The sequence below is a fragment of the Accipiter gentilis genome, chromosome Z, assembly GCF_929443795.1.
Source record: "Accipiter gentilis chromosome Z, bAccGen1.1, whole genome shotgun sequence".
NCBI lineage: Eukaryota > Metazoa > Chordata > Aves > Accipitriformes > Accipitridae > Astur > Astur gentilis.
This window is the reverse complement of record NC_064919.1, coordinates 73,590,437-73,617,478: the sequence shown is the minus strand read 5'-3', so window position 1 is coordinate 73,617,478 and position 27,042 is coordinate 73,590,437. Positions and strand designations below refer to the sequence as shown.

General features: G+C 37.2%; 1 protein-coding gene across 6 annotated transcripts in view; it reads right to left on the bottom strand.

The window, feature by feature from the left end:
* Positions 1–7,713: 7,713 nt before the first annotated feature.
* Positions 7,714–27,042, bottom strand: part of FYB1 (FYN binding protein 1) — a 69,873-nt gene continuing 50,544 nt past the window's right edge. For 2 of the 6 annotated variants that reach the window (XM_049794784.1, XM_049794785.1), the window contains exons 8-19: positions 26,520–26,676; positions 24,192–24,336; positions 21,281–21,309; positions 20,030–20,099; positions 19,327–19,467; positions 18,628–18,659; positions 17,442–17,550; positions 15,972–16,077; positions 15,499–15,661; positions 10,975–11,008; positions 10,285–10,316; positions 7,714–10,169 (exon numbers count right to left, since the gene is read on the bottom strand). In XM_049794784.1, the coding sequence (XP_049650741.1) occupies positions 10,147–10,169; positions 10,285–10,316; positions 10,975–11,008; positions 15,499–15,661; positions 15,972–16,077; positions 17,442–17,550; positions 18,628–18,659; positions 19,327–19,467; positions 20,030–20,099; positions 21,281–21,309; positions 24,192–24,336; positions 26,520–26,676 (1,041 nt within the window). In that variant the 3' untranslated portion in view covers positions 7,714–10,146. Of the gene's footprint in view, positions 10,170–10,284; positions 10,317–10,974; positions 11,009–15,498; positions 15,662–15,971; positions 16,078–17,441; positions 17,551–18,047; positions 18,123–18,627; positions 18,660–19,326; positions 19,468–20,029; positions 20,100–21,280; positions 21,310–24,191; positions 24,337–26,519; positions 26,677–27,042 lie in introns of those variants that run through there. The other 4 variants (XM_049794787.1, XM_049794788.1, XM_049794789.1 and 1 more) reach the window with 4 other exon arrangements.

Sequence of the window (27,042 nt, the reverse complement as noted above, 5' to 3'; positions counted from 1 at the left end):
AAATAATGCCATGTCAGTTACAAGTGGTAACCCACAAGGTACGCTGATGATAATTTGAGGTATAATTAATATTTGCCACAACCAGGGGAAAAAAAAATCAGATTTTTAGCTTTTTATTATGGTGAAATGAAAAATAGCAAGTATGCATTACCCTTAACTATCACTTACATGTGTGGGAGTTCCCCGCCCTGCTCCCCACCAAAAGAAAACCCACCAAAAAACCAACAAAAAAACCCAATGTGCTGCAGAGTGAGTCTGGCCGTTAAAATGGCATGGTCATTGCTGGTATGAGACATCCTCATCCTGTGAGAGTAGAGGACATTTTTGGATCTGTTTTTGGAGGTTTTCCCATGTTCTGTTCTCCCATTAAATGTGGGGCAAGACTCACAAAAGTTTAACTAAAAAATGATAAAAGTTCCTTACCTATCGAATTTTCTACACATTTTCCTCAGCCACTGTTGCTCATGAGTATGCAGGAGGAGAGAAATGTGGAGGGAAAAAAAAAAAAAAAGCTGTTTTGTCCATGTGGAGGGGGGAGATTAATACCAAAGAGAAAATTAACTTCTCCACTGGTCTAATGGCTTGTCTGTGTCACAAATTACAGTTGATCCAGTGTAAGGCAGCCTCCTTGATTTATTATTTTTGTCTTTTAGTGTCTAAATCACAATAAATCTAATCACTATAAATCAAATCAAAGATGTTTTGATGGCCAAACAGGGAACCAGACTAGTTCAATTTTACTTCCTAGTTTATAATCTTATGTGAATATAACTCCTCTATATAGATAAGTAAATCTCCTAAAGCTGGGGACACAGTGTGAAAGTAGAGTTTCCTGTGAGCTGCTGGCGTACTTCCTTTCCCACCTGCAAAGCACCACATAAGAGAACATAACAACAAACCTCCAGTGTCATCTGGAGGTTTGCAGAGGCAGGTTAATCTTGAAACCACTTTAAAATGTTTCTACATGTTCAGTGGTGGATAGGGGCTTCTAAAGCTAGAGCTACATTTTTGCACATAAATGCAAAGGACTCATGAAGAAAGCTGTTTTGTTCCATCCTTTTGCAAGCAGAAGATTATCCCCTTTTGCCCCCTCACATGTGGGATTTTGCCAGTGACAGCCATTTTATACACCAAATAGGGTTTTGCAATATGCTGTAGAGGATACCACTATGTGAATTATAAATCTTAAAGATTTAAAATCTAGTATGAAGATAAAAGAGAACAGCTTTCCACTTGTTTGGGGTCAAATGAAGAAATACGGATATGGGGGACAAGCTAGGGGCAGAGCCTTATCTAGCTTAAATTGTTTAAACTCCATGGAAATGAATAAGGTTGTGCAATTTACACCAGCTGCAGCTTGCCCTTTATATAAAGGTAGAAGGAGAAAAAACATAAACTTGAATCAAGCTATGCAGATAACAAGTTAAGCTGTTGAATTCAACTGAGCTACAGTGATTGATTTGTAGTTGTTGAGAATTTTCTTACCCAAACGTATTTGTAACACTCTTCTTTAATTTGCAGTATCATAAAATTGGTTTTAAATAGATGATAAATCCTGCATGACAGTGGGACAAACAGGAAGAGGAGAAAATCCAGTGAATGAGATCAAAAGGTTAAAAAAAATCATTGCTTCTTTTGCTATATCTATATTGTTAGCAAGAATTTTTGTAATCATTCTATTTGTTTAACCTTTTTCTTCATGTGAAGCCCATCAGGCTGCTTAGGAAAGGATAAGACATGAGGTCTATTTTCTGCAGCCAAGAAATATTGGCAATGAAGGGATAAAAAAAGGAAGGTGTAAAGAAACCATTACTGATTGAATGAAGTATCTCAGAAGGTGATCAGTGGCCAAATACAATAGACGAACAGGTCTGCACCAAAGCTGGCCAGACATTGGTTTGTCCATTTAATATTGCAAGAATCACTCAACCTGTTTTTTCTTATGTAAAAAAATCTCAGACTGTAAAAATGTTTGGGTCAGCAGCAGCTCAGAGTCAGGTCACGAACAGGTGCTAGTAGGTGTTTGGTTTAGAACTTCTGCAGTTTGAGACAATCAAATCCAGCTCATCAGCGTGTTTTTAGCAGCTGGACAAATGCATAATATCAAATTAAGTTATCGGCAGACCTGTACTACCAACAGTCACTCTGAAGTAACACACGGACACTAGAGCAGAGCTGCACAATGCCTGGCCCGTGGGCAGCCACGCAGTGGTGTTCTCAGAATTCCGAGCGCTACACAGCAGCTGTAGAGCAGCAGGAGCCTGCACACTGCATCTCCATCCAGCGGTACAGAGCAGTCTGTGGGAGGATGCTGCTGCAGCCCAGGGCTTGCGTGCCTCTTGTGCAACGGAAGGTGCTAGGATCAGCTAGGGAGAGAGAGGTTTGTGCTGCAAGACTAAAAAGGCTGAATCTTCAGAGGATGTGGGAAAGGAAATGAGGGGAAAAAGGTGGCCCTACTAGCTGCAGCTTAATCTACATAAATCAAAGTCCCTTCATGAGCCATTCTTGAGATTTGTGTTCTGTGTCTCTGTAACACAGCAACGAGCAGATATAGGAAAGGTCCTTCCTCCTGTGTATGAAATCAGCTGCCTCCTGGGAGCAGTGCCTCTTTGCCCCGGACCCTGCCAGAAGATCTGAGAAAATGTGAATGTGGCCAGAGCTTGGTTGAAAACCTAGCAGAATTTGGGGTATCAGGAAAGACAGAGCTCTTGAAACACAAGTGCAATGTGGAAGCATGGATATTGCATCTTACGCACATCTGCTCCTTTGGGAATCCAGCTGGCTGATGGGCTTGCTTGGGGAGGGCACTGGTGACATGGAGATCCTGTAGATACATGTTGGGCCATCTTTGGACAGCCTTGCACTGGTCCTGAGCCAAAACTGTCTGGTTCGACCAACATGACAGCAGAGACCATCAAGGTCCAGTGCCCAGGAATGTTCCCTGGCACTGTTTTAAGTGACTAGTATGGATGCAGCTATAGTGCCTAGGCTGCATTTGGTTATAGGCAAGGGCTGGGTTACCAAACTACTCAGACTGGGACAGGGCAGAGAATAAGTCAAGCAAGGAGGACCCTAGTCTGTAACCACTAGGTTTAGGTGGATGCTGAATATTTTTTGCTGAACTTCTGAGCCAGGTGTTAGTTTTCTGATTTGTCCCTTTTGGTCTCACATTCACCAAGCAGCTTGGAGAAAAAGCAAGGGGCAATTTGCATTTTTCTCCCCAGGGAGACTGTTTTCACTGGATTTGCTTTTTGGGGTGTGATTGCTCTACTGGCTGATATGGTATATTCCTAATATATTCCTATGAAAGCCTTTTCAAATACAAGCCAATAGGTGTATTTCTACATATATTGTTGTGGAAAAGGAGTTCTGTAGATAATATTTTAAGTACCAGTAATACAGTTTTAAAAAGTAACATGATTTGGCTAAAGAAAATAAATTCCTAACAAAATTTCTAGCTTGGTAAGTATTTTTTTCTGGAATTGCTCTGATTTTGGCAAACATCATAATCTAAGTTAGTTCATTAATATAGCACCCTTAAATCCAGGTAAAAATAAAAACTATTAGTAAAAATCTGAATTGATTGCAACCAGGTAAAATGCTAGTATTTCTTCAGTATCCAGTAATGGAAGAAATTAAAAAATGAACATACATTGCATAGCAGAAAATTATGCAAGGGTAGCAATAAGTATCAGACTAAAGCAACAACAACCAACTGCAAAATAACAGTGTCAAGTGATGCAACAAGTCTTCCTGATTAACTGGACAGGCTGCTAACTAGATTGTTAATTAGTGCAAACTCACATTTAGGCACCCATTCATGTAAGATTTTTCACAGCATTCTGCACCGCATAATCCTATTGAAGCTGTGAAAAGCAGCAGGTGTTGAGTTTGGGTATAGCTGGCATATTAATTAGACCTGAGGAAAAAAAACTTTAAAAAAACACAGTTGTTAAGTGTTTCAGTCCAAATAAACTCCAGTAATAGTGCTGAAGCTCTATGTAAAGATAATCATCCAATTCAAAATCCATATGGCAGCAGAAGCTATTTTTTGTAAGCCTTCATGGTCTTTTTTTAAAAACTGAAGAAGCCCATTAACATTTTCTTTGGGCACTGGCTGACGAAGGCTGGCTAACATTTTAATAGCAATGCTGTTATACATCATGGTATCCATACTGAAATATTTGGATATCTGAGATGCTCAGCAGTCAGTGGATATCATTAGAACAGGCTTCAGTCTCTTAACACAGGCGGTAGCAAGTAGCTTGCTATGAATATAGAAGCGGAGAAAGGGATAGGATAGAAAAGATATCTTTCTTGGGTTTGGTTGTTTTTTTTTTTTGTTTGTAATTTAAGCTGGCAGTAGTAAGATTTAGTTATATATAGCATCCCAACTTAAGTACTGAAAAAACTCCCCCAAATACTGAGGGCAGAAGGAAGATATGTTTGGCCTGATTTTAAATGCTATGGATAAACAGTGTAGAATGCAAAATACAAGAATTTTAAGTCTTCTCAGTGGCTGTTGAGTCATAAAATCTCTGCTGGTGTCACCCACAGAGTTAGGAATCTTGCACAAAAAATGAGCATTTAAACAGAGCAGCTTTTAAAAATGGGATAAAAATGAAAGTGCCAGGGGCAGGGATGCAGAAGTAGGGGAACAGTGTAAAAGGATGAAAGGAGAAAGGAACAAGGGAGCAGAAAACCAAAGGACAGAATGCCATGGTCAGAGGATCAAGGAAAAGAGGAATAATTATACGGAACAGGAAGTAATCAAGAAAGCAAGTAGAAGAGTACAGAGAAATCTGAAGTGGTGAAAGGAGGCAGTGACAACATGAAAAAAAGGATGTCTTTGGATCAATACAGAGGAAACTGGGCTTACCTGTGTGAGCTGGAAGGTGTGTGACGGCATTGTCCAGGGCAGGAGAACGTGAAGGAAGCTGAGATGCAGAAGGGAAGGGAGCTTGGCAGAATGTTTCTTCTGTCAGCAAGAAAAGGGGATGGGAGCCCCGGATTCTGTGTCTGTGTTTTGTGTGCATTTTCCACCTGAAGTGCACCCACACACAAATGAAGGATCAGGCAGCTTTTCCTGCTAAGAACTTGAAAATCAGGAATCAGGCCAAAAAAAGAATTAAAAGGCAGGAAAAAAAGCCAGTGCTGTTTTTCCTTTGCTTTGTCTGTCTCATGATGCTTGAGCTGTAGGATTTGGCAATATTACTGAAGTAATGTAAATCGTATAATGTTTCTTAAAACCCTTGGTATCCATCTAATTCACATTTCATTCATGTTTGTGTTGACATTTTGCATACTTCTTCGCTGCCTAACAGTGAACATTTTAAGTTTAAGCAGTATTTGTCTGTGTGTTAAGAAAGAAAATAAACATAGTTTCCCATGTTCTTTTCAACAAGCCCCACAATATAAAAACCCTGGAGCAAAAAACTCTATACATTTAATAGCAGCTTAATCCTCTCTCTCAAATTGCTTTAGAAGGAGGCAAATAGAGATAATTTAGCAAATTCTACATGTGTTCAGGAGCCATCTAGCTAGAATGAAACACAGAGAAGAAAGGCTTTGTGAGATCATTGTAATTTTGCTCCACCCAGGCAAAGAAGGGAACCTGGGGCTACCACACCGCTGCTCTACACAAGGCTACGACACGTTGCAGTGGCATTTTGCAGTACTGTGGCTAACTGAGCGGCACAGAGATGTCTTCCAGCTGACTAGGATGCTGGAAACTGCTTAGGATGACCCTTCAGCTGCACTACTACCTTATTTATTAGCTGGGCTAAGTAGTCAAGGTAGAGGGCTTAGAGGGCTGCACTGCTACCCTGGGTGAATGCCTTCTGATAAATAAGTAAATTGTTTCAGAACTGGTTAGGTTGTCTCAGCCTGACATGTTGCCAGACCATATACACGTAAGGATTTAAATCTGGCAAAAGCCATAGACCTGACTCAAAACCATGCAAACAAACTTGCTGTTGACATGAGAGTTGGGAGACAGCAAACAATGGTAGACCATTCAATTTTAGAATTTTTCCCCAGTTTTTATTAAGTTTCAGAATATAATCTAAACTATTATTTAAATTAACTTTTAATCAGTATCCCCTATCTGCCCCCTTTTTTAGTACTGTAAACATGGTATATTTAAAATATAAATTTTGGATGCTAACAGTTTTTAAACACAAGGTGTTTTTTTCTCTTCTCTTTGTGTTTAACCACAAGTAGAGGCAAAGAAGAGGAGGAGAAAATAGTGAGAGTCCTAATCTAGGAAAGTACTAAAAATATAATCAATTTAGCTTTAGCAATTTTGTTCTATATCCAGGATTAATGGATATGTGCCACAAATTGTTCTCTGTGCGTGCCTTCCTTTCATACATTACAAATGGGGATAAAATATTTTCCTGTCTCACAAGATAAATCTATTACTATTCATGGGAATCTGAGATACCATTGTGATGAATGCCATGAGAAACTAATAATTCTGGGTGCAGCATTGGCTTGGGGAGATTTGCACTAAATAAAGGAGTGGCCAGAAACTGAATGAGCAAGGCTGAACAACTGGCTTTTCTGTTAACTCTCATCCAGCCCATGCACTAAATGAGGTGGAGATCCTGTGGAAAAAAGTACTGAGCCATCAAGTAATTATAGACTACACACATCATTAAAGACACAAGGAGGCAGAACTGAGGCTGTGCAAAACCAAACTCATTTCTTGCACCTCCTAGCACTCTCCAGTGAAGCTACATGCAAAAGCCTTTCCATGTAGGGTGGTGTGGTGATGCTGTACAGAAGTCATAAGGGTGTCCTTTTATGGGTCCGTTAGTTTCCTCAGAAGTTGTCTTATTTGACATACACACACACACAGATGCACACCTGAATCTGTCATGAAGTAATGTAGTGGTAAGGGGTAATCTAATTCACACAGTGAATCTAGGTTCCTCCACTGAATTTCCTTCCCCATACTAAACCACTGATCTTCACAGCTGAGGTGGATTATGCAACAAGATCACACATAGAGGAGGGTTTTGTTACCACCATGGGAGAAGTAGCCAAGGGATCTGCAATTATGTGGATCGAGGATATAAACCTCTTACACAGGAATGCACAGGAGATCAGCTGCATTCCTGCAGTCCAGAGCCTGCGGTAGCAGCAGAGAAATGCTCTAAAGCTCCTGAATTAAAGAAGTCTTTTTTGCCCTCCTAGTTTTTGTTTTGCTTAGCCTGTTTCCTGGGACAGTGTAGAGGTACAACACAGATGGAAACCAACTCTGTTTACCTAATCTAGGGTGTTCATGCTGAAGTCTAATTTTTATGTCAATATTTTGATGTTTTCACTGCTGAATGTTTTAGCAGGCACAGCCAAATACTCCAGGATTATAGACTGAGTTTGGAGAGAGAAAAATATCAGGAGAGAGAACAGCTTTCCTTCTCTTTCTTTCTGACTTGTAAAAGATAATAGAATAAATTACAGGTGAGAAAGCCTTAAATACAGATTTATTGAACTGCCTAAGTATAGATTTTCCTGTCTGGAAGATTTTCTGCTTACATTTCACTTTCTGGGTAGTAATTACTGACAAACAAATGCCACATGCTAGTCGTGCTGCCTTTGCAGCAATAATAGAATGATTTTCACCATGTCTGCAGTTCAATGATGATTTTCAGAAGTTACTGTTCAGCTACTGTTGTTCTACTTTGGCAGAAGATGGTGCACCCACGTTTCTTGTCAGAAAGCACGCTTTTATTCAGAAGAAAGAAAAAAATGCATCCAGTGAATGGCATTGGTGAAATAATGAAAAGAAAACATGTACAATACCAGTAATTTTTCAGTGTGTAGTACCTATAAATACATTTTAACACCCTGTTACAATCACATCATATTGGATCTGCGAAAATGATGCACAGATTTCTAGCTTAAAGCATCTTATGGTTATTTATGATTATCTAATGTATCATATTACCAATTCAGTCAGTATAATCAGCAAGGAAACACAGTACCTACAACACACCAAGGCTAAGAACATGGAAAAACTATTCAAAATATATGACCAAAAAATCTCACAACGAATAAAACTAACTTCTTTTTCAGGGGGACAAAAGAGGTTTGTGTTCTACTGAAGTCCTTTAATACAGGATAAACTATATTCAAAAGGAAAGTTCCTTTGTTAGACTTACTGCAATGCATGAAGTTCTACTATCAGTTAAAGCTAAACCAAGACTGGTTATATATGTTAGAAATTAACACAAACTCTTTTTGAGATAATTAACTGTATAAAGCATGAAACTGTTTATCCTGTTGTTAAGTGACAAGTGGTTGTGTATTTCTAAATATCTGTGTTCCCTCTCAATTCTTTGGCATATCACTAATTTGATGCAGATACCCTCTTGAATGCCCCTAAAAAAGAAAGAAACCTCCAGCAGTGACATCGCCAAATAGCCAGACGCATTCATTGCACTTAATATACAAGGTCACGTTTTAAATTTGGGTGCTGGTACTGATGTTTACACATGAAATCGGTATTGTGTGCCTGGATGCTGGTTGAATAGCAAATATAGAACAGGAAACTCAAGTTTGCATATAGCTTTTCAGTGTATTATCAGTGATTTTAAATACAGTATAAAATAGCTTATAGGCAATTATCTCTACAGCTAATTTTATGTTTGATATCCCCATAGCATTATACCTCCTTAGAGATTTACTCTATTTTGAATCATCAATAAAAGGCACTTGTGTGAGATGAAATCTCAGCGCCACTGAAGGTAAGACCAAAACTCACTAGCTTCAACAGAGCCAAAATATTTTATAAGCTGAATTCACTAGCTTGCTACATTGCACTGATTTGCACAGAGTACCTTACTTCCCTTGAGGGTTATAGGAGACTTGATTTTCAAGAGGAGTTTCTTACACTGATCCAGCCACATTGGTCTTCACAGGTTTTTGATTATCTTGCACTACAGCAAAAGCATCACACATTACAAATACATGTTCCATTTTCTCCACATGTTCATCCTCTTTATTGGGAGTTCACTGTAAATGTCTTTTGATTTTCAGTGAGTTCTGATATATATAAGTGCAAAGTAATTGTTATTATGATTCATCCGTTCATTTTACTTTGATTTGCTACTTGGTCATTCAGAGAACAGCATCACCAATGATCTTTAGGAATAAATGTTGTTTCTACAATGGGCAACTATACTCTTATTTAGCCAAGTCTAGTGTAAAATACAGTGCTTAGAAGAAAAAAGATATTGTCAAAATGGTGTGATAAATATATTTAGTCTAGATGTTTTTCCCAACCAGTTTATCATCAGTTTATAAGTCCATTTTAATGCCTAAATTACTATAGTGACAACATATCTTCAAACTAAGCAGAAACTAAATCTTTACCTAAACGTTCTGAATATATTTTGAGCAACACTATACTATGAAGTAGACTCTTCTACGGTTTATATCTCAGAGTGCTGTATGTAACACAATTTTACTATTAATATTAGTCTAAAAGTACCTACAAAATGGTCAAATAAATTTTAGAAAATGGTTTTCTATCACTAGTACAATGTAGAAAAAGAAATTTCAGCAATCATGGTACATGGCTGTACATGTCAGTGTAGCTAACGCTGTTGCAATTGGAATGGCAGGTCAGCAATGTATTGTCTTCTCTGATGCCCACTTTTGATTTCCTGTTTTCACAACAGGATGTTATCACCAAAGGAAGCATTTCTTTTCAGGATACTGTCCTCCCCAGATGGCAGTCTCTGGTGTCTAATAGACCAGAGCCAGAGTAAAACCTGTTCGCAGGGCTTGTTGTCCTCTGTACCCTTAATAGATGTGAATTGGTCTCTTTGTGTATAGCTAATTGAATAACTGTTTTTACATGGACTGTCACAAATGTGGAAAGGAAGTGGAAAATTATAACCTTAACTTTAGCTCATGTTCCCTGAATTTTAATTGCTCAGATAAATGGCAATATGAATGTCATACAAAGCAAGGGAGGAGAAAAACCTGAAATCCTAAAAAAGGTTAATGGTACTTTTATAAGAGTGTAGCCAATTAAATTGTATCAGCTTTAGTGACTTCTCTTGCTTTCACCATTAGGAAGTCCGAAGTAGATTTTGATCTTCAATGAAGCTCTAACTTGCATAGAATTCTGCATCAGTCATTATCATAGATGCAATCTGAAATGGAAATAAAATGCAAAAATATTAATATTTTGTAGTATTTCAACTCAGAGATAATGTTATTTGGTGTAATTGAATATAGTTATTGTATTATTTGAAATGTTCAACATACCATCACCGATATCATCATAAATCTCCCCATCACTGTAAGTTAAAGAAAGAAAAACAATGTATTTAAAAATTGAGACATTAGATATATGTTACTATTTGCATGCAGATACATTAACATTAAAAGTTAAATGTCTGTATAAGGGTTTGCAGGCCTCAATTCTAAAAGTGACATCTGATTTGATATTTAACGGTCTAACATGAAGCCCACTGAAGAAAATGGAAAAGCTTTCTGACAAGAGTTTTGGATTAGAATCTAAATGCTGAACTCCATGCAATTATTCAGAGCAACACTGAGCCAAATCTGCTCAATCCCAATAAGACCAAAATAAAAATAAACCTAAAGAAAAATTGGTCCATTTTATTTAAACAGTTGAAAATGACATCAATACACTTAATCACATTAATGTGCAGTTCAGTAATAGATTCTAGTACCAATAATGCTTAATTTATGTAATTTTTCATGGTTTAAACCAAAGTTTATGGTTAAGCAAAGAGGAATGGGGCCCTGGAAAATTTCCAGCATGGATGTATGTGACTAATTCTTCACAATTCTGAACTCCATTAAAATAACTTAATTTGCAGGACTAGAATGACAAACTAAAATAATTACATTTCACTTTTGTTTAACAAATAATTTAGAACAAAATTGAGTGTTACAACAAATTTTTCAAAAAGATCACTTTGTACTTACTTCTCAACTAAATTGCTTCTCAGAACATAGCCATCTGTAAAATTGAAATTATATGTATTTAAGTTAAATTAAAATATTCATCTTATTTCTTCTGTTGCTAGCACTAGTGAAATGCATTTTTTCTCTTTTAGGTATTTCAGAAGGAATGACATAAAAGATAGATAACAATATACAATGGATATGTACTCAAGGAAAATTTTGGTATGTCCAGTTTTAGTTTTAATTATTCTTATTTGCTTGTTTAGTATAACATAGTGCCTAGATAGGGAATCAGAATATTACAGTAGCTCCAAGAGCAATTAGACGTCTATTGTGCCAGGTACTTTACATATTCATAAAATGTTATTTCTCTTGTTTCGTTGCAATAGTTTCCATTGTGTACAAAACTAGTGCTGAAAGGAAAAAATAGTAAAACAGGTTATGCAAGATTAGGTTTTCATCTTACATTTTAGTTTCCTGGTTGCATGAGAGGGGTGTGAAACAACAGCTATTAAGTTAACAAGTTATAGTACAGTTCACAAACTATAGCACGAAAATGTGGTATAATAATAATATTAATATATTAATATATATAATAATTGCACAATAATATTTATAATAATAAATAACAGAAATCTGTATAGTTTCCTACAGGGACAAAAATATCTTTCAAGATGTATACACCAATTATTTATCATTAACTGTAATTGTTTAAAAAATTTTAACTGTATCATATTGATAAGAACTGTTTGTATAGATAAGGGAATACCTTAGAAAAGCTACTCACTGGTGAATTATTCTATTACTCTGTTGCATTTCTAATGAAATCAGATAAACTACACATACTCTTCTACAATATATTTAATCTCTTGAAAAAATTACTTGCTGTCTTTGGTAAAAGATACCTACTGAAATACTTGTCAATTGGTATAACATACAAAAGCAAAGAGAAAGCCATAACAATAATTACATATTTGTAGATAAACATTAGTATGTTGGTACAAAATTAGGACAGTTCTAAGGAAGAAATATGATCTTCTGTTATATTGAAATTACTAGGTAAGTTTCCTTCTTTTATTCATTAGGAGGCTTAAATGGTCATGCTAAAATGACAGGGTTTAGTAATTTATACACAATTCGTAGGTCTTAGAATAAATTTATTAGCTCGACTTGTTAAGTTCCTTGAATTCTTGGAGCTGCTACTGCTCCATGTACTTAGAGGAACCATTATACAGCACAGAAAGTATCAGTTTTCTGCTAGTGTTTCTGGTGGCGATCTTTCAGGTCAGTCTAGCTGAATCCCCAGGTCTTACTGTTTCACCTTAAGGAATTATTTCCTCCTTCACATGATTTTTTCTCTTCTGATACAAAACACATCTTTTCTTTTTCCAAATGCACAGTAATAGCCAGCTAAAGAATCTCATATTTTGTGTTAAGCATTTTTTACATGCAAGCCCTAACTTTATTCTAACTGAAATTGCCCTTTTCAAGATTAGTAATCTTACTAGCAGGGGAAACCTTCCTTTGTAAATTGGCATCAGACACAATGAGCTAGTAATGTTCCCAAAAGCTGCTGAATTATCACAGTCTTCAACTAGCCAATGTTTTGATATATAAAAATTTCCTGTGATTCCTATATGGAATATTGGAAAAGTTGTCTGACAAGACTAATACCCCAAATAGTCCTGCAAATAGTAGTAAGTAACTAATTCTTATATACAGATTTTCTTCATAATGAAACATTTGCATAATTCATTTTAATTTGGTGTATTTCCATCTTAAAATAGGTACGTATCAGATATTGCTACAAATTTCAAATGCAAATAAGGTTTTTTCCAGAATATGTTACATATAAAGTAGATTAACGATTTGCTCAGTGAAGGCCATAATACATTAAAAACACTGCATTTTTAAAGAAAACATCTGTCTTGTGCTAGAGCTGAAGGTTGCCTAAAAACGCATTCTTTTCATGTGATAATATTTTATTTGACACTAGTTGCTTTAGCTTTTGTTTAAGACTAACAGTTACATAAATAAAAAAATATTTCTATGCATTTAATATATGATTGCAGCAACATAAGATAAAATTTGCTTAATTTGCCTGGTTTTATATCTTCAGGGTCATGAAGGTTTGATAATTACATAAATTCTATTATAACTTTTGCCTACTAAAAATGTTAGACTGCAGGTAATCTTCAATAGTCAAAGAACCCAGTGCTGCAGATTGTCAGTCACCTGTGTATTCCCTCAGGCTGACTGCAAGTCAGTACACATAGGGAAAGCTCTGTCTATTCAGGATATTCTTAGCTTTGTTGTCTTTCCTCAGATTATCTGGGATAAAGGCATGGAAATTGATTTTTTTTTTTAAAGATGTCATATTTTTAAAATTCTCTTTAAGCAGAGTCCAGTAATTTCCAGAACTCCTGAAGTCTTCTGGGAATCATTTTAAAACATTTGGCTAATCTAATCTTCTCTGTTTCTTCTTTTCATTTGCTCATGTCACATACATGAAAGCAAAATTTCTTTGCTTACAGTGATTGTGTACAAACACAGTGTGCTTGCAAGCAAGATGTACATGTGACAGTCCTCCTCCTGCTGCAAAGCATAATCTAGGTTCTTCTGACAGTCCCTAGCCCCTAAATATGTGGGAGATACAGCCCCTCTTTCAAATTTACTAATCCAAAATTACATGTCAAAAATTTCAGTTTCTAATTTATTCATATTTATGTGGCTTCCATAATAGGGAAAAAGGCAGCAGGTCAGCACAGTCCATCTTGATTACTTAGCACCACTGAAAGCTGTGACACATAGGGCCAGCTGCTCTCTGACAGTGTAACGGAAGCTTAGAGAGGACACAACTTAAATTTTCAGGCACTGAAGTCCATTTATATCCTATTGTTTAAGCAAAATCTATGAAAGCGAATTGAAAGTTCTTGTGTATTTCAAAAGGTGTGTGGGTCAGATCAAGGCAACAGAAGGAATTTGAGAAGGTAAATGAGAGTCAGTTCCCTGTTTCACTTTTGAAATTTCAAATCATTTCATGAAAAATAAAATAAGTAATAGCAGAATACAATCCTAAGATCATCAGCCCTTGCTTAAAAAGGTGGGAAAACATTATAATGCAATTTTGTTTAACTGCCAGTAGAGGCATGAAACTGTGGAAGTGCTTCATAAGTTAACAAGCAAATGGAAGAATTCATGTGCAAGAAAGTAACTAAAACATCTTTAATTGTGGATTTTCAGTCTATCTGTCCTTCAAAAGGTAAAATCATACCTTTAAGATATGAGCAACTAGAGCAACTAGAGCAAATAACCAAAACTGTCATGCACTTAACAAAAGTAGGATTCAAACTTCACCAATTAATGTGAAAATTGACAGAGATCTATTCAGAGGTTTTCAGGGAGAATATTTTTATTTGTTCTTTTATGCATAGCAAAACAGTAGCTCCTGTCACTATTTGAAAGGCTTTGAAGACTATGTGAGGAAAACAGCCAACATGAACTACTTTCTACTTTGTTATTAGCTTGGTTCAAAAAATGCAGCATTGAAAGCTGCTCTTTGGGAAGTGGCTACACTGGTGCAATCCATATTTTGAAAAACATACATGTCATTATGCAAGAAATTCTTCCTCACTCTGCAGGCCTGCCAGGAAGAAGGCTATACTCCAGACTGTAACAGCGGAGTACAGAGGGGTGAAAAATAGAAGGAAGGTGACTGAATCCCCTTCAGAGGTTTATGGCATTGTACTGTTTTCTACATGGGTCAGAGGTAAAAAGAAGAGGTGAATGGAAGGATGCTGCTACTTTGAATGTAGCCTGTTCCTACACAAAGTGAATTTTCATTAGGAGATTTGAAAAGCGTTGTAGCAGAAGCACGTTAAGATACTGAAACCAGCAATAGATGGTCCAGACTTCTCCAAAAATGCAAAAACTTCTGCCAATGCACACCCTGGCCGAGGCTTTCAAGAAACACTGAAAGGCATCGCACAGCTCCCCAAACAAGCAGGCATGCCAATGACGACATATGCCTTGGATCAGCTAGAGGCTGGGGGAAAAATCCGAAGCAGTTTCATCCCCAGCCTGTTGAAAATATTAAACTTCATCTCTGGCAATCCAAAATGAGAATATTGTAATTGATTTTCCCTTGGCTGCACTCAATGGGCAAGTGCTTCCCAGAGAGGCTGCAACGATTTTACTTTTACTAGCTTCTGTGTGTTATCATAGCTATACTCTTTTTGGCAAATAGAGGGAGGCAGAAGCAACAAAAACATCTGCTAATCTTAGCTGATGCAAAGTAACTAAGTTGTCCTTTTTCTCACATTTGGTATCTCTTGTCTATTAGAGTTCTTATTTTTTCCAAGGCAAGCCACTCTTAAAACACAATAATAAAACAACAACGATCTACCTCTTGTCAACCACCAGGCAAGGAAAAAGGCAAGTACTAGGCTCTGCTTTAATATGACAGGGAAGAGGGTTTTTTACACGTCCTCACTCAATCATTCTCTAACAATTTGATTTGTACTGCAGCTTTTTAATAAAACTTACATTTTCCTTCTTCATTCCTGCACAGGACCTTGGTATCATCTGTACTTTCTATAATTTCAAGAGACTCCCCTGGTTTAACTTGTAAGTCTTTAGACCCCCATCTTCGGTGGGGCAAATCCTGGACTGTGGTGGTAGAGTACAGAACTTTAATTTCACCTTCAAACTGCAAAAATAAAATAAAGAGATGGTGGTTTGAAAACATCAATGTAAAGCTTATGATCATGTATTTTTTAGACCAATATGTTCCCATTTATTACTAAATTTTTGAAAATTAGGGAAATACTTGTTTGTGATATGTAGTATATGCCCATGCTTGCCATTTGGACTTACAAATGCTCAGACCACTATTTTACAAGTAGTAATACTTTAGCTTTCAAAGACAAAATAATGGATTATTTACAGATTATGGGTTACAAATTAGAGGACAGAATACAGAAATTTTAGTCTTTATGTTTTATGTGGAAAAAACTTACTTTGAACTTTTTTCTGAACTCCTTCTCTTCTCTTTCCATCTTTTTAAGCTTTTGTGCATCTTTTTCATCTGATTTACTTTTTCCAAGGCTTGGTGATTTTGATGAACTAAAGCAAGAGGTTACAGATAAAACCAAAATTAGCAACACATCTGAGGTATTTGCAACCTTTCTGATAATTTTAGTGAAAATGCACTTCCCTTCATGTGTCTTTAGTATGTTTTTGTTGCTGTACAAAACTAACATGGATAATACAATACAGATTTGATTTCAAAAGAAATAAAACGTTGGGGTTGTCTTTCCTGCTTTCCTCTCTTAATGACTTCTGATGTTAATATATCATCACATAAGTGAATATGGAACATTATTCAAAGTATCTAGTTGCTACAGCAATGAGAACTTTACATCTACCAAAAATAGTTTAGGTGAATGATACCCATCACTGTAGAATCTCTAGGCAAGGATCAATTTTTGTGAAGTCTACATACGTTTGGACAATAGGCTGAATAACATGTCCCACTGTGAAGGCAGCTGGAACATCTTTGCCTTTCATACAGTAGCTGTATTAGTCCTATGTGCCCATAGTAGACCTTGCTATACCAGGAAATCTGCAGTACATGGCCCATTTCAAGTTCTGTTGCTTTTTCCACATCCCTGATGCTCTTGACTTGTACCAATGAGTATGGAAGGGTTTCACGCCCTAACTGTCCTTCCTGATGCTGTCCCTGGGAATTTAAAGTCTGACTCTACTTTTTGATCCTTCCTGATCTCTGTAGGAGTTCTGGATGACAGTTTCACTGGTGATGAGTGTATGTGTGTGTGTGAACTAACCTAGATTTAGGTTAGGAGGGCCATGTCTTTTCCTTTGGATACATAGTTCAAAGAGTTCTCTCTGTTTTAATGCCTCCAGTCTAGATTATTGTAGTGCACTCTGTAGCTCCACATGAGTGGCGTTAGTGACAACAGAATGTGACATGTTGCAGTCATCTTCACAGATGCATCTGTGCTCATAACACATCTGTGCTCCAGAAATGGTCATAACTTCCTGGTCCAGGTATAAAAGTTTTCCAAGTTGAACTTTACACCTCCAGATCTGTTTCATACTTATAACACCTTTATCTCCTTTTCCCTTAAAATACTGCAGCAGCTGAGATCAAGTACTTATCCTAACAGTCCCCAAATTTTGATAGGAAGAGGACTGTATGCAGAGAATCTACAATGAAGTACCTTCAGGCCATGGATTCATTTCTACCTCTTGTCCATCAGGGACTGAATTTGTTGAAACTCAAAGCATGCTTATTTATTCTGTAGTCTAATTATTATTTCAATCTAAAATGGAGGCAGGGAGCATTCAACAGCCATTGTCAATAGTAGCGTTATGAGAACTAGAAAACCTGACAACACCAAATAAAGCATACATTAGCAGCAAACTGCCTCTAGTAAATACTTTGAAAATGTTTTACAGTATATTACATATTTCTAATCAGGGGAATAATTCCCATTTCCACTTGCTTGAGTTCAGGCGGTGGAGGAGGGAAGTCTGAAGAATCTACATCATCGTAAACATCATTGTCTCCACAATCTGAAACAATAGTGTTTAAAAGAATGGAAAATTATTATGTGATCCTTGAGTAGCAAATACATTCTATTACAATCTATGGTAGTGTAGCTAAGTTGACAAGAAATTGTGGCAAGTACTGTAGCCATTTACCATCTGTAGTAACTGTGAGTTCTCTGGTTCGCACAATCTACTGTGCAAAAAAACTACCCGCCAACCTTTTCAGAATAAGACTCTTTATTAACAGGTATTCACTAATATTTTAATCTTCTTAGGCTGAAGCAAGTTTTAGCACATGTTGGCTAATGCAATAGCCCTTAATCTTAATTTTAATTAGTTCATTTCCCACTGTGTTGCATCAAAGTATATTTTTGGAGTCTGATTTTAATGTACACTCAGGCACTCCTATAGCACACTGGTCAATGCAATGTTGCTTAGAACGTTCGTACATGGATATGAATCACATGTATGTTAGTTTTTAGGCCATCTTGCAATGCCAAAGCAGTGGAAAGAATTCTTACCCCAAGAATATACTTTGAATCATATTCAGCATATTTGTAGAGAGGAAGCAATTGTTCAACTCATCAAATCAATGGCTAGAAAAATCAAAGCAGGAGATAAAAGATTTAGAACTCAGTTCAGGCAACAGCCTCAAAAATTGTAAGAACTTGCTTTTTTTTCCATGGCTGAGCTGATATTTATGAATATATGTTATCTTACGAAGACACTGCAAGTGATAAATAAAAACAACAAGCATCTCTTTTTACTTTTGAAGTCTTGCACTAAATGCTTCTTTCCAAGTATATCTGTTCATACTTAATGTCAAATAAAATGAACTAGTGGAAATCTCGCATATAAAAATCATTACTTCTTAAAAAACACATTAAATTGTTTTCTAGAGAGCTTGCAATATATATATCTCCTTGTCTGTAGCCAAATCAGTCACAATATTTGAAATTTGTTTGCTGGAACTGGTTAAGCAATGGGAAATCCTGTTTCCTTCCTTGGGTGTATTTTTGTGACTAGCATGATACAGAGTAATATATACAGAAAAAAGGATCAGGAATCAATATGGAGACTGAACAATAGGCTATTAATTACCTTTTCCAAACTGCTTTGTTGAAGGAGACATGCTGGAAAAACAAGATGCTCATTAAGTATTTATATCACATTAATAGGCTTTTGCATCATTTAAATAATTTTAAAAACTTTCAACACAAGGACTCCAAGTAATCTCCAGACATTTTGAAGCTCTGCTGACACCAGCAATACTCATGTACTACATGTATTTTTACCACTGAATCAAAGTGGTTCAGAACTGAATGAGAGAAGTAAAAACACCAGCTGCTGATCTAACCTCTAGGCAAAGTGGGTAGAAGACAATCTTTGCATTTTTCTATTTGGCATGTTATTCCTAAAATTTGGATTAATGGGACTAGATTTACCAGTTTATTTCAGCCATGTTGCAATGCTGAGCAAAGTACATATTAACAGGATACAGCAAACTTACATCACCACAGTAGCACAAAGATAATGGATTATTTTGATGTTCTTCACCAAAAAAAAAAATTTGGTATATTTTAGTTACCAGACTTATGCAACAAATACAGCTTGTTAAGAGAATAATTATATTATGCAGGTGAAAAGAAAGAAGGTCAGTGTTTTTGCAGAAAAGTGTCATCCTGAGCTGCAATTTGATGCATGATTCATTAGGCTGCTGTGAGAACATGTTAGTAGCATGTAATCAATGCTTTATTAGAATTAGTTAATGTGTACTGTGATTTCCTGGCAGACTCTTACAACAAATCTCCATTATCTTCTGCCCCATTGACTTTGGTTGTTTTTTCTCGTACACTTTTCTTTTTGCCATCTTTGACCTTTAGCCTCTTCAAGATTCCCCAGGACCAGATATCATTCTTATCTTCATCCTGTGATACAGACCTTTGGAGTATGCATGCAATTATCACAATGTAAAGTGTAACATTCTTTTTAAAAGGTCCAGTTTAAATTCTCCATTGATGCACATAATTCTCATTAATGCCAGCAATGTATATACCACAAGGTGAGTACACTTACCTAAATGCTAAACACTAAAATTCTAAACTAGAAATATGTTTGTTAGGTCATTTGTAGATATTGAGACATATTTGTAGGTATAGATATTAATCTAGTAGCCTACTGTTTCCATGTTGTTACTCAGCAAGCTAGCATTTCAGTTTGTTGTTTTCATTTCAGAGCTATTCTGTCTAGTTGGGGATTTGGGGATTTTCATGATTGCAGCTGCTTTTGCTGACATACCAAAATTAATTACAGAACAAAACTCCTCCAAAAACCCAAAGAATCCCTTTTTTTTTTTTCAGCTTCACAAATCCAACCTGAGGTATACCTACTTGCTGATCATCCTAATACTTGCTAATTATTATGACTAATTCAAAAATACTAAAAACTGAAATGAAAACACTCTGTTAAAGAAGCAAATTATTTAAATTATATAAAAACATACCTAGTTACAGCATCTTCATCATCAATCCCATCGTAAATTTCTTGATCAGAAGGAGGAGGTGGGAACATCTCTTTAACAGATCAAACAGTGAATTAATGCATTTACATTTAATGCTTCTGAAGAGGGTATTCATTACTGGCCTCTTAAGTATGTCAGATGTATGTGCAGTTTGTGCAATATCCTTGCAAATGGAATCTTTCTGTAAACGAGCATGGCCCATTTATTAAAACAGTGATTTAGACTTATCCCAGTTGGGAATGCCATCCACAGCATTTAAATGTGGCACTGCCAATCACAAGAACATGAATACTAAAAACAAATGCCTTGACACTGTATTCGATGAAATTCTAAATTGCTGATTTTGGCCCAGTCATTATGATGACTGATGACTTTTAAATTTTTGTTTGCAACTGGAGTGACGTTTGGAGATGTCAGACCAACATTCTCAGCAAGTGACGTCTTGTGTTCATCCACAGAAGCCAGAGGCAAGCGCAATGTAAGCTCCCCATTTTGGTCTCAGTTCTGGCCTTTGAGCCCCACCTCCTTCAGTGCAGGGTTAGCTCAGTTTCCATGTCCAGTTCTAGCCACTGGTCAGAGTAATCACTGAAATCTGTACTTAGCTGGCAGCAGCTTCATTCAGCACTGCCAGGGAATGCTTCTGCCATGACTGGTATCTAAACTCTAAGCTGAGAAGATGAGCTGTGCTCTTGTGATCAACAGAGAATGCTACATAAATATACCTGCTGCCAAAGGGGAAACTGGGTTTGAATGTGTGTTCTTGACAGTGTGAAACTGGTGCAGTGATACTGGTTAGGACTCCAGAGTATCGCTGAAACTGAAGTTCTCCTTAGCTCTGTCAGCAAAATGCAGCTTTAATTGGTAGTATTACTGACTATTTCAGAACTGGATTTATCCTGAACAAAAACTCTTGGTCATGTTAATATTTTGCCAATTATATCCGTGCTGTTTTGTGGGAAGATTTACCTTCACATGCAAAAAAATTAAAGTTTTGCCATCTTCTGGCATGCTTCTGATTCACGGTATCTGAAGACAAAACTTCTGTCTCACCCAAGTTCCACCCAAGGTGGAAAGAAAGTTAATTTGGCCACTATACTTCCTTATTTGTTGTCTGTTAGCTAACATCTAGCATGCTTATGGATAATTACTGCATTATCTGCAAGCTGCAGAGGTCTGGATTTGAAGGTAAGTACACAGAAACAACTGCCCCCCCAAAGTATATGTAGCACTTACTTCCAGCTCCACTGTGACCACCACTCTGACTGGAAAAGAAGATGAGACATTTTAGAGAAAAACAGTCATTCTTTGGTAAAAGAAAACACCATGATCACCCATCACTTTTGTAGTTATTAATTCTAAACTTTTTGGCTTTGGCACTCGTCTGCATTGCCAGGTGAGCACTACAAATTCTGCACTGAAAGCTCACGTACATGCTTGTGTGTTCTATATGGGCAAAACCTAAATGTGCCAGTTCTTTTCTTCTCTCTGTTTTTACCACACTCATACCAATTTCTTACAGTCAAATACTAGTTCATTCTCACTAATGCTAAAGAAAATGTGTCATCTAATTCATAAATGAACTAGCGCTTAGATGAGGAGAGATTCAGGTAAAGCAGAAAAAAATACTCTGGTTTTTTTTTCCTTGGAAAGAATTCATAACAATTCAGAAAAGAGAATTTTAAGATACCATTCACGGTGATTCAAAGGGGAGTAAGAGAGAGCATTATCAATACCATCTTTAGTTAACTTTAAAAAAAAGACAGTATTTTGCAAGTAAGGCTGTGAAGCAAATTCTCTGTTTGCATAAATCAATGCAGATATTTCAAGCCCATGTAGGTGCACATTTTCATATGAGCAGAACATTCAGTCTTAAGTTTTAGTAATTGTTAGCAACTGTTAGCAATTTCCAATAAAGTGTAATTTTCAAGGAAATGCAAATTGATGTCTACAGTAATGTTTTAATATATTGAGAATATATTTAATATTCCTGTTGATAACTTTAAACTAAAGTACAAAATATGACTTAGGATCATAGGATAATTCATGTTGGAAGGGATCTCACTAGGTAATGTAGTCAAACTTGATTGGAATAATTATATAATCTGACTGAACACTGCAGAGTGCCTCCACACCCTTTAGATTCATCCCTTATGAGGAGATTTTCTTGAGATGGAATGGCAAACCAATGAATTTATTGCTCAACTAGCTTTCATTGGGTGATGCTTTAAATCTCTAACTGCATGTTTCTAACATTTCAAGGATTTCGTAGTAGCCCAGGGTTCTAACAATAACTGAAATAAACCTGATAGGTTCACAGTAGCTGAGATTATTGCCAGGTCAGAGCCTTACTTAAACTTACACATCAAAATAAGATATTTGTTAAACTCTTGTGCCAAGAAATCCTGAAACACAACAGCCCTAGTCACTTATTAATTTTGGAATATTAACAATACTGCCAATAATGAGATAATACTATTTGGTCAAGAGGCTTTTTTTTTTTACTATGGCATTCTTACAGTGGTTTCAAAACATGTTGATGTATGTCAGACCTTCCAACAATTCATGGTCATGAACTGAACAGAATGCTATTAATCACTAGAGAAGATAAAAATGTCAAAATACAGCTTAAAGGATTTAACAAATCTGAGCCATTCATTCATCCTTCCAAGTTTCTTACACTGTTATTTTAGTATGCAACAGGGTAAGTATTCTTGTTTGCTTTTGAATTAAATAAATTTTCTAAATTCTTTGCATTGAGGTGGTTAATTGTAATGCTTGCCATACTGAAAAGGATTGGCCAAAGATACTCCTGCAATGAAGTACCTAATGCTCAGATTAGCTAAAACCTAGAACTACTAAAGCAAATCTTCTGGCTAGGTTATGAGCTATGAGACCAATGTTCAGGGAGCAAAACTGATACTGAGCAACCTGGAAATAGATCAGATACAAAACTATATTTGTTGCTTAAAGAACGCCAGCCTGAAGGTAGATCTTTCCAAGCACTGTTTCTGGAGCTCATGGGGATGTTCTAGCAGCTGAGGATCCACTGCAGCCAGCTGCACTCCCTTTATTCCAGCCAGACCTCTAAGTTAAGGTGCTAGGAAGCAGTAAAAGCAGGTGTAATGGCTGAATGTTTCAAGATGGTTGTCCTACACATTGAAATCCTCTATACCCATATGCAGATCTCTTATCTGCATGCTGGGGTATGTGTTTCTGCATATCAGGACATGTCATGGAATATGAGCACTGGTTTGTTGCACCACATGACAGAAGCAGACTTTTATGTGAGGTCAGGTAACAGAGGTACCACCGTCATGTTGGGTCATATGATAGCCTTGACTCTTGTCACAAGATCACTGGGATATTTCCCTTCCAGCAAGTTTGGTACACTGCTGAAGACAGCACTTCTCTAGCTGCAGATCTATCTGATGTGAAAAATACAGGGCATTGAAGTAGAGAGTCTGCAGTGTAGCACTGCATTGCAAATAAATGTGAGACTGTGCCATAGAGGAGAAGCTTCTGATGAAGTCAGAAAAGTATAGCTCATATCCATCTCATGGGATTTCAGAGGGCTTATTTTCAGGATTATACACATTAGCCACATGCTCTTCTGAAGGGCCATCCTAGTCATGCTTCCAGAAGTCCCTTCCCTTCAAAAGGAAAGAGGTAGTAAGGCTCATAGTTAGACTCGTAGTAATACTCAAGAGCAATGAGCGTGGTCAGTTCTCCACTTGCAGTGAGTCTTTCCATGGCTTTTAAAGTCTTTTGTTCTTGCATATTAGAAAAGGCAGTATGTGACTTCAAAAGGCAGAACAACAAAAGAGAGTGAGGGAAGAGAAATAAACATCCTGCAGGTGATTTGTAATCCTGCATTGTGTGCATTTTGTTCTCTTTTGGACTATAATGCTGTAGGTTCTCTTCCAATAGTATGGATTCCTCCTGAGTATGAGTGCTTATAGATGCTGGATTCCAGAATCAATTCTTCTTCCTCTGACTACTCCAGTTTGAATAGCTCAGTTACACGTTTCTTGTACAAATGGCTGTTCTATTGTGACAAGAGTCTGCTTTTTTTTGGTAAAACTTCCCCTGTCTAGGCTGACTGGGGTGCATCACTGGCTCCTTTTCATGTATTCCTTATACGTACCTGCTAATAATGTCCTGCTCTCCAACATCATCATACACTTCTTGGTCATTCTCTGGATGTGTCACAGCAGCTCTGGTAGGTGGTTGTTGCTTTCTTCTTAAAGAATCATAATCAATCTCCACCATGGTTGTTTTAATGTATCCATCTAAATGAATGAAACCATATAATTAGGCAGAGATAGTTTTAAAGCTCATGGTAATGAGTTGAGTTTAACAGAAGGTTCAGAATCACTGACTGAATTGTTTTTTATGATCTTTGAAAACTTTCAAAGAAATGTCTCATTCAAAGCAGCCTCAGCTTGAGTCTCTGTCTACACAAATACAAATCTTAGATCTGTCTCAGATTGCCCCCCAAGCCCTCCTCAGCTGGTGTTAACTTCAGCTTTATTTGCTTCTCTGCTACAGTAGAAGAATTTTCTGTGCAGACTTCAGGAATCATGGGGCAAGCTCCCTTTCTCAGCTAACCTTGGGACCCCTGCAGTCTCATGCCATATTTCAGGGCAGTCCACAAGCTAAAAATTCTGACAGGTCATTAGGAGGGAGAGACACTTTGTTGGCATTGATTTTGCTTCAGGTTGGTAGACATGCTGCAGCTGCATTGCTATCCTCTTGTCCCTAGATCTTTGCTAAAAAGATCTGTTTATATCCTTGGGTGCAACGGCTTAGAAGAAACCTGCAGCAGAGCAGTTGGCCTGAGATTGGGAACTCTGTCTCTCTGCTGAGGGGAATTTTAGACAGATGTACTCCCGGTACAGAAGAAAGCAGGAATAGATTTTCTCAAAGGTGAAAAATGCTCATGCATTTCTTGAAAATGGAAAATCCCCCTCTGCACTGCTTCTGGGTGAACACAGTTTTTAGTGTGCTTCCCCTCAAATCTGTAACACATTGATTTTTTTTCTTTTATTTAAGTGATAAGAACTGATTTTCTTCTGTTATTTGGTCTTCTTCACAGACCATTACTGGCCTGTGAACACTGAAGGCTGAAGCATTGGTGAAACAAACTGGGCTGTACCATTGATACTTGTCAGTGAGAAGACTTTTACAGCTTGCAGTTTTGCTGATGCAAGAACTGGGTTATGAAAAATAAATTAATTAAAGTTAAATTAATTAATTGACTGCACATAGTCAGGAAAATACCCTTCTCCCAGCCTTCACCAAGATTTGTTTTCCTATGTACAAAACTTCAAAGTATCACAGAAAAGCTGATATTGGAACCTCTCTCTTGAGATCATCTTGGCCTGTTCCCCTGCACAAGCAGGATCTGATAGAGCAGGTTACTCAGGATTGTGTCCCATGAGGTTTTGAAGATCTCCATAGCTGGGGACTCCACAACCTCTTTGGGCAACCTGTTCCCTTGCTTGGTCACCCTCACAGTAAGTAAGTGTTTCCTGATGTTCAGACAGAACTTCATATGTTTCAGTCTGTGCCTGTTGCCTCTTGCATTGTCACTGGGCACTACTGGAAAGAGCCTGGCTCCATCTTCTTTACACCCTCTCATTAGATATTTATGAACAATTATAAGATCCATCCCCCCAAGCCTTCCATTCACCAGGCTGAACAGCCCCAGCTTTCTTAGCCTCTCTTCATATGAGACATGTTCCTGTTCCTTAATGTCTTTTTACATCCAGCACTACAAAGTGCTTAGCTGGTATTGTCCAGTTCTACATGTGTGAACTCTCTTAGTGAACTTACTGTCATTTTAGTCTCCTTAAAAATCAAGCAGGTGCTTTTAATAGTTTCCATTGATTTTGTGGATCAGTCTTTTAAGGTCTTTGCTATAACCCAGGAGCCAGATCATCAACCCCTTATCATACTCATAGATCCACTGATGATACTTATACAATTAGAGAAACATGGTGGATTTCAGACAAAATAAAATCTAGAGATCAGTTAGAAACTTTCCATAGGAATGGGAACAAGACAAACACTTAAAACAGGACCTTATATTCTCTGCTTCTCTTTTAGGAACACCTGTGTTATTTTTAATACAAAAACATGAAAAAATGTGATCCTTGTTACTTGCATGGAGCCAAGTTCTGATGTTATTTGAAGGCTGACATGGAATTACCTCTCAATAGGCCCCTGAAGATCCCAACATGTTGTTCCTAACTTATTCTAGTGCCTGTAGATGTTACATTATGTTGTACAATAACTTCCTACTATGAACTAAGCCTTGCATGCCAGCTAAGGACAGGAGGGTGAGTTGTGGTAATTATTGACTTTGATGGCCAGTGACTCAGCCTTGGTAAGGCTACTGCTTGGTGTAGTGCACACATTTGCTGTCATACAGTGAAAACGTTCAGGAGTATAGTGAAGAAACAGAACTCACAACATCCTTTTATCCTGCCCAGCCACTTTCCTTCTGGGTTGTCTGTGAGGCGAATGATTTCAATCTCATCCCCCTGTTTGACAGTCAGCTCATTCTTCCCTCCCTTGTGGTCAACACAAGCTCGTGCGTGATGAAGGACTTGGATGGGTCCTGTTAACTGCAGAGAAGCAGCAACAAAAGAAATCACAGATGGAAGTTCTTTCTCAAACATTCAGACAAAACAGAAAATAACTGTACTGATGATTATTTGTTTCATTGACATTTAAAATATCCTAGGCAAATAAATAGAAAGGCACCACTCCTGTTCGCAACTACCCAGTTTAAATTAATAACCAGGAATGAAAATAGAGGGCAACAGCATAGCAGTAGAGCAGCTGAAGGAGTGACTGGCAAAATCACAGAAATACAAAGACTAAAACTAGCAGGCTAACCTATGGAACCTTTCACAGTTTCACAAAACAAACACATATTTAATTCCTGTGGGTACCTCCATGTAGTTCCAGCTGAACTACTCAAAGAATCA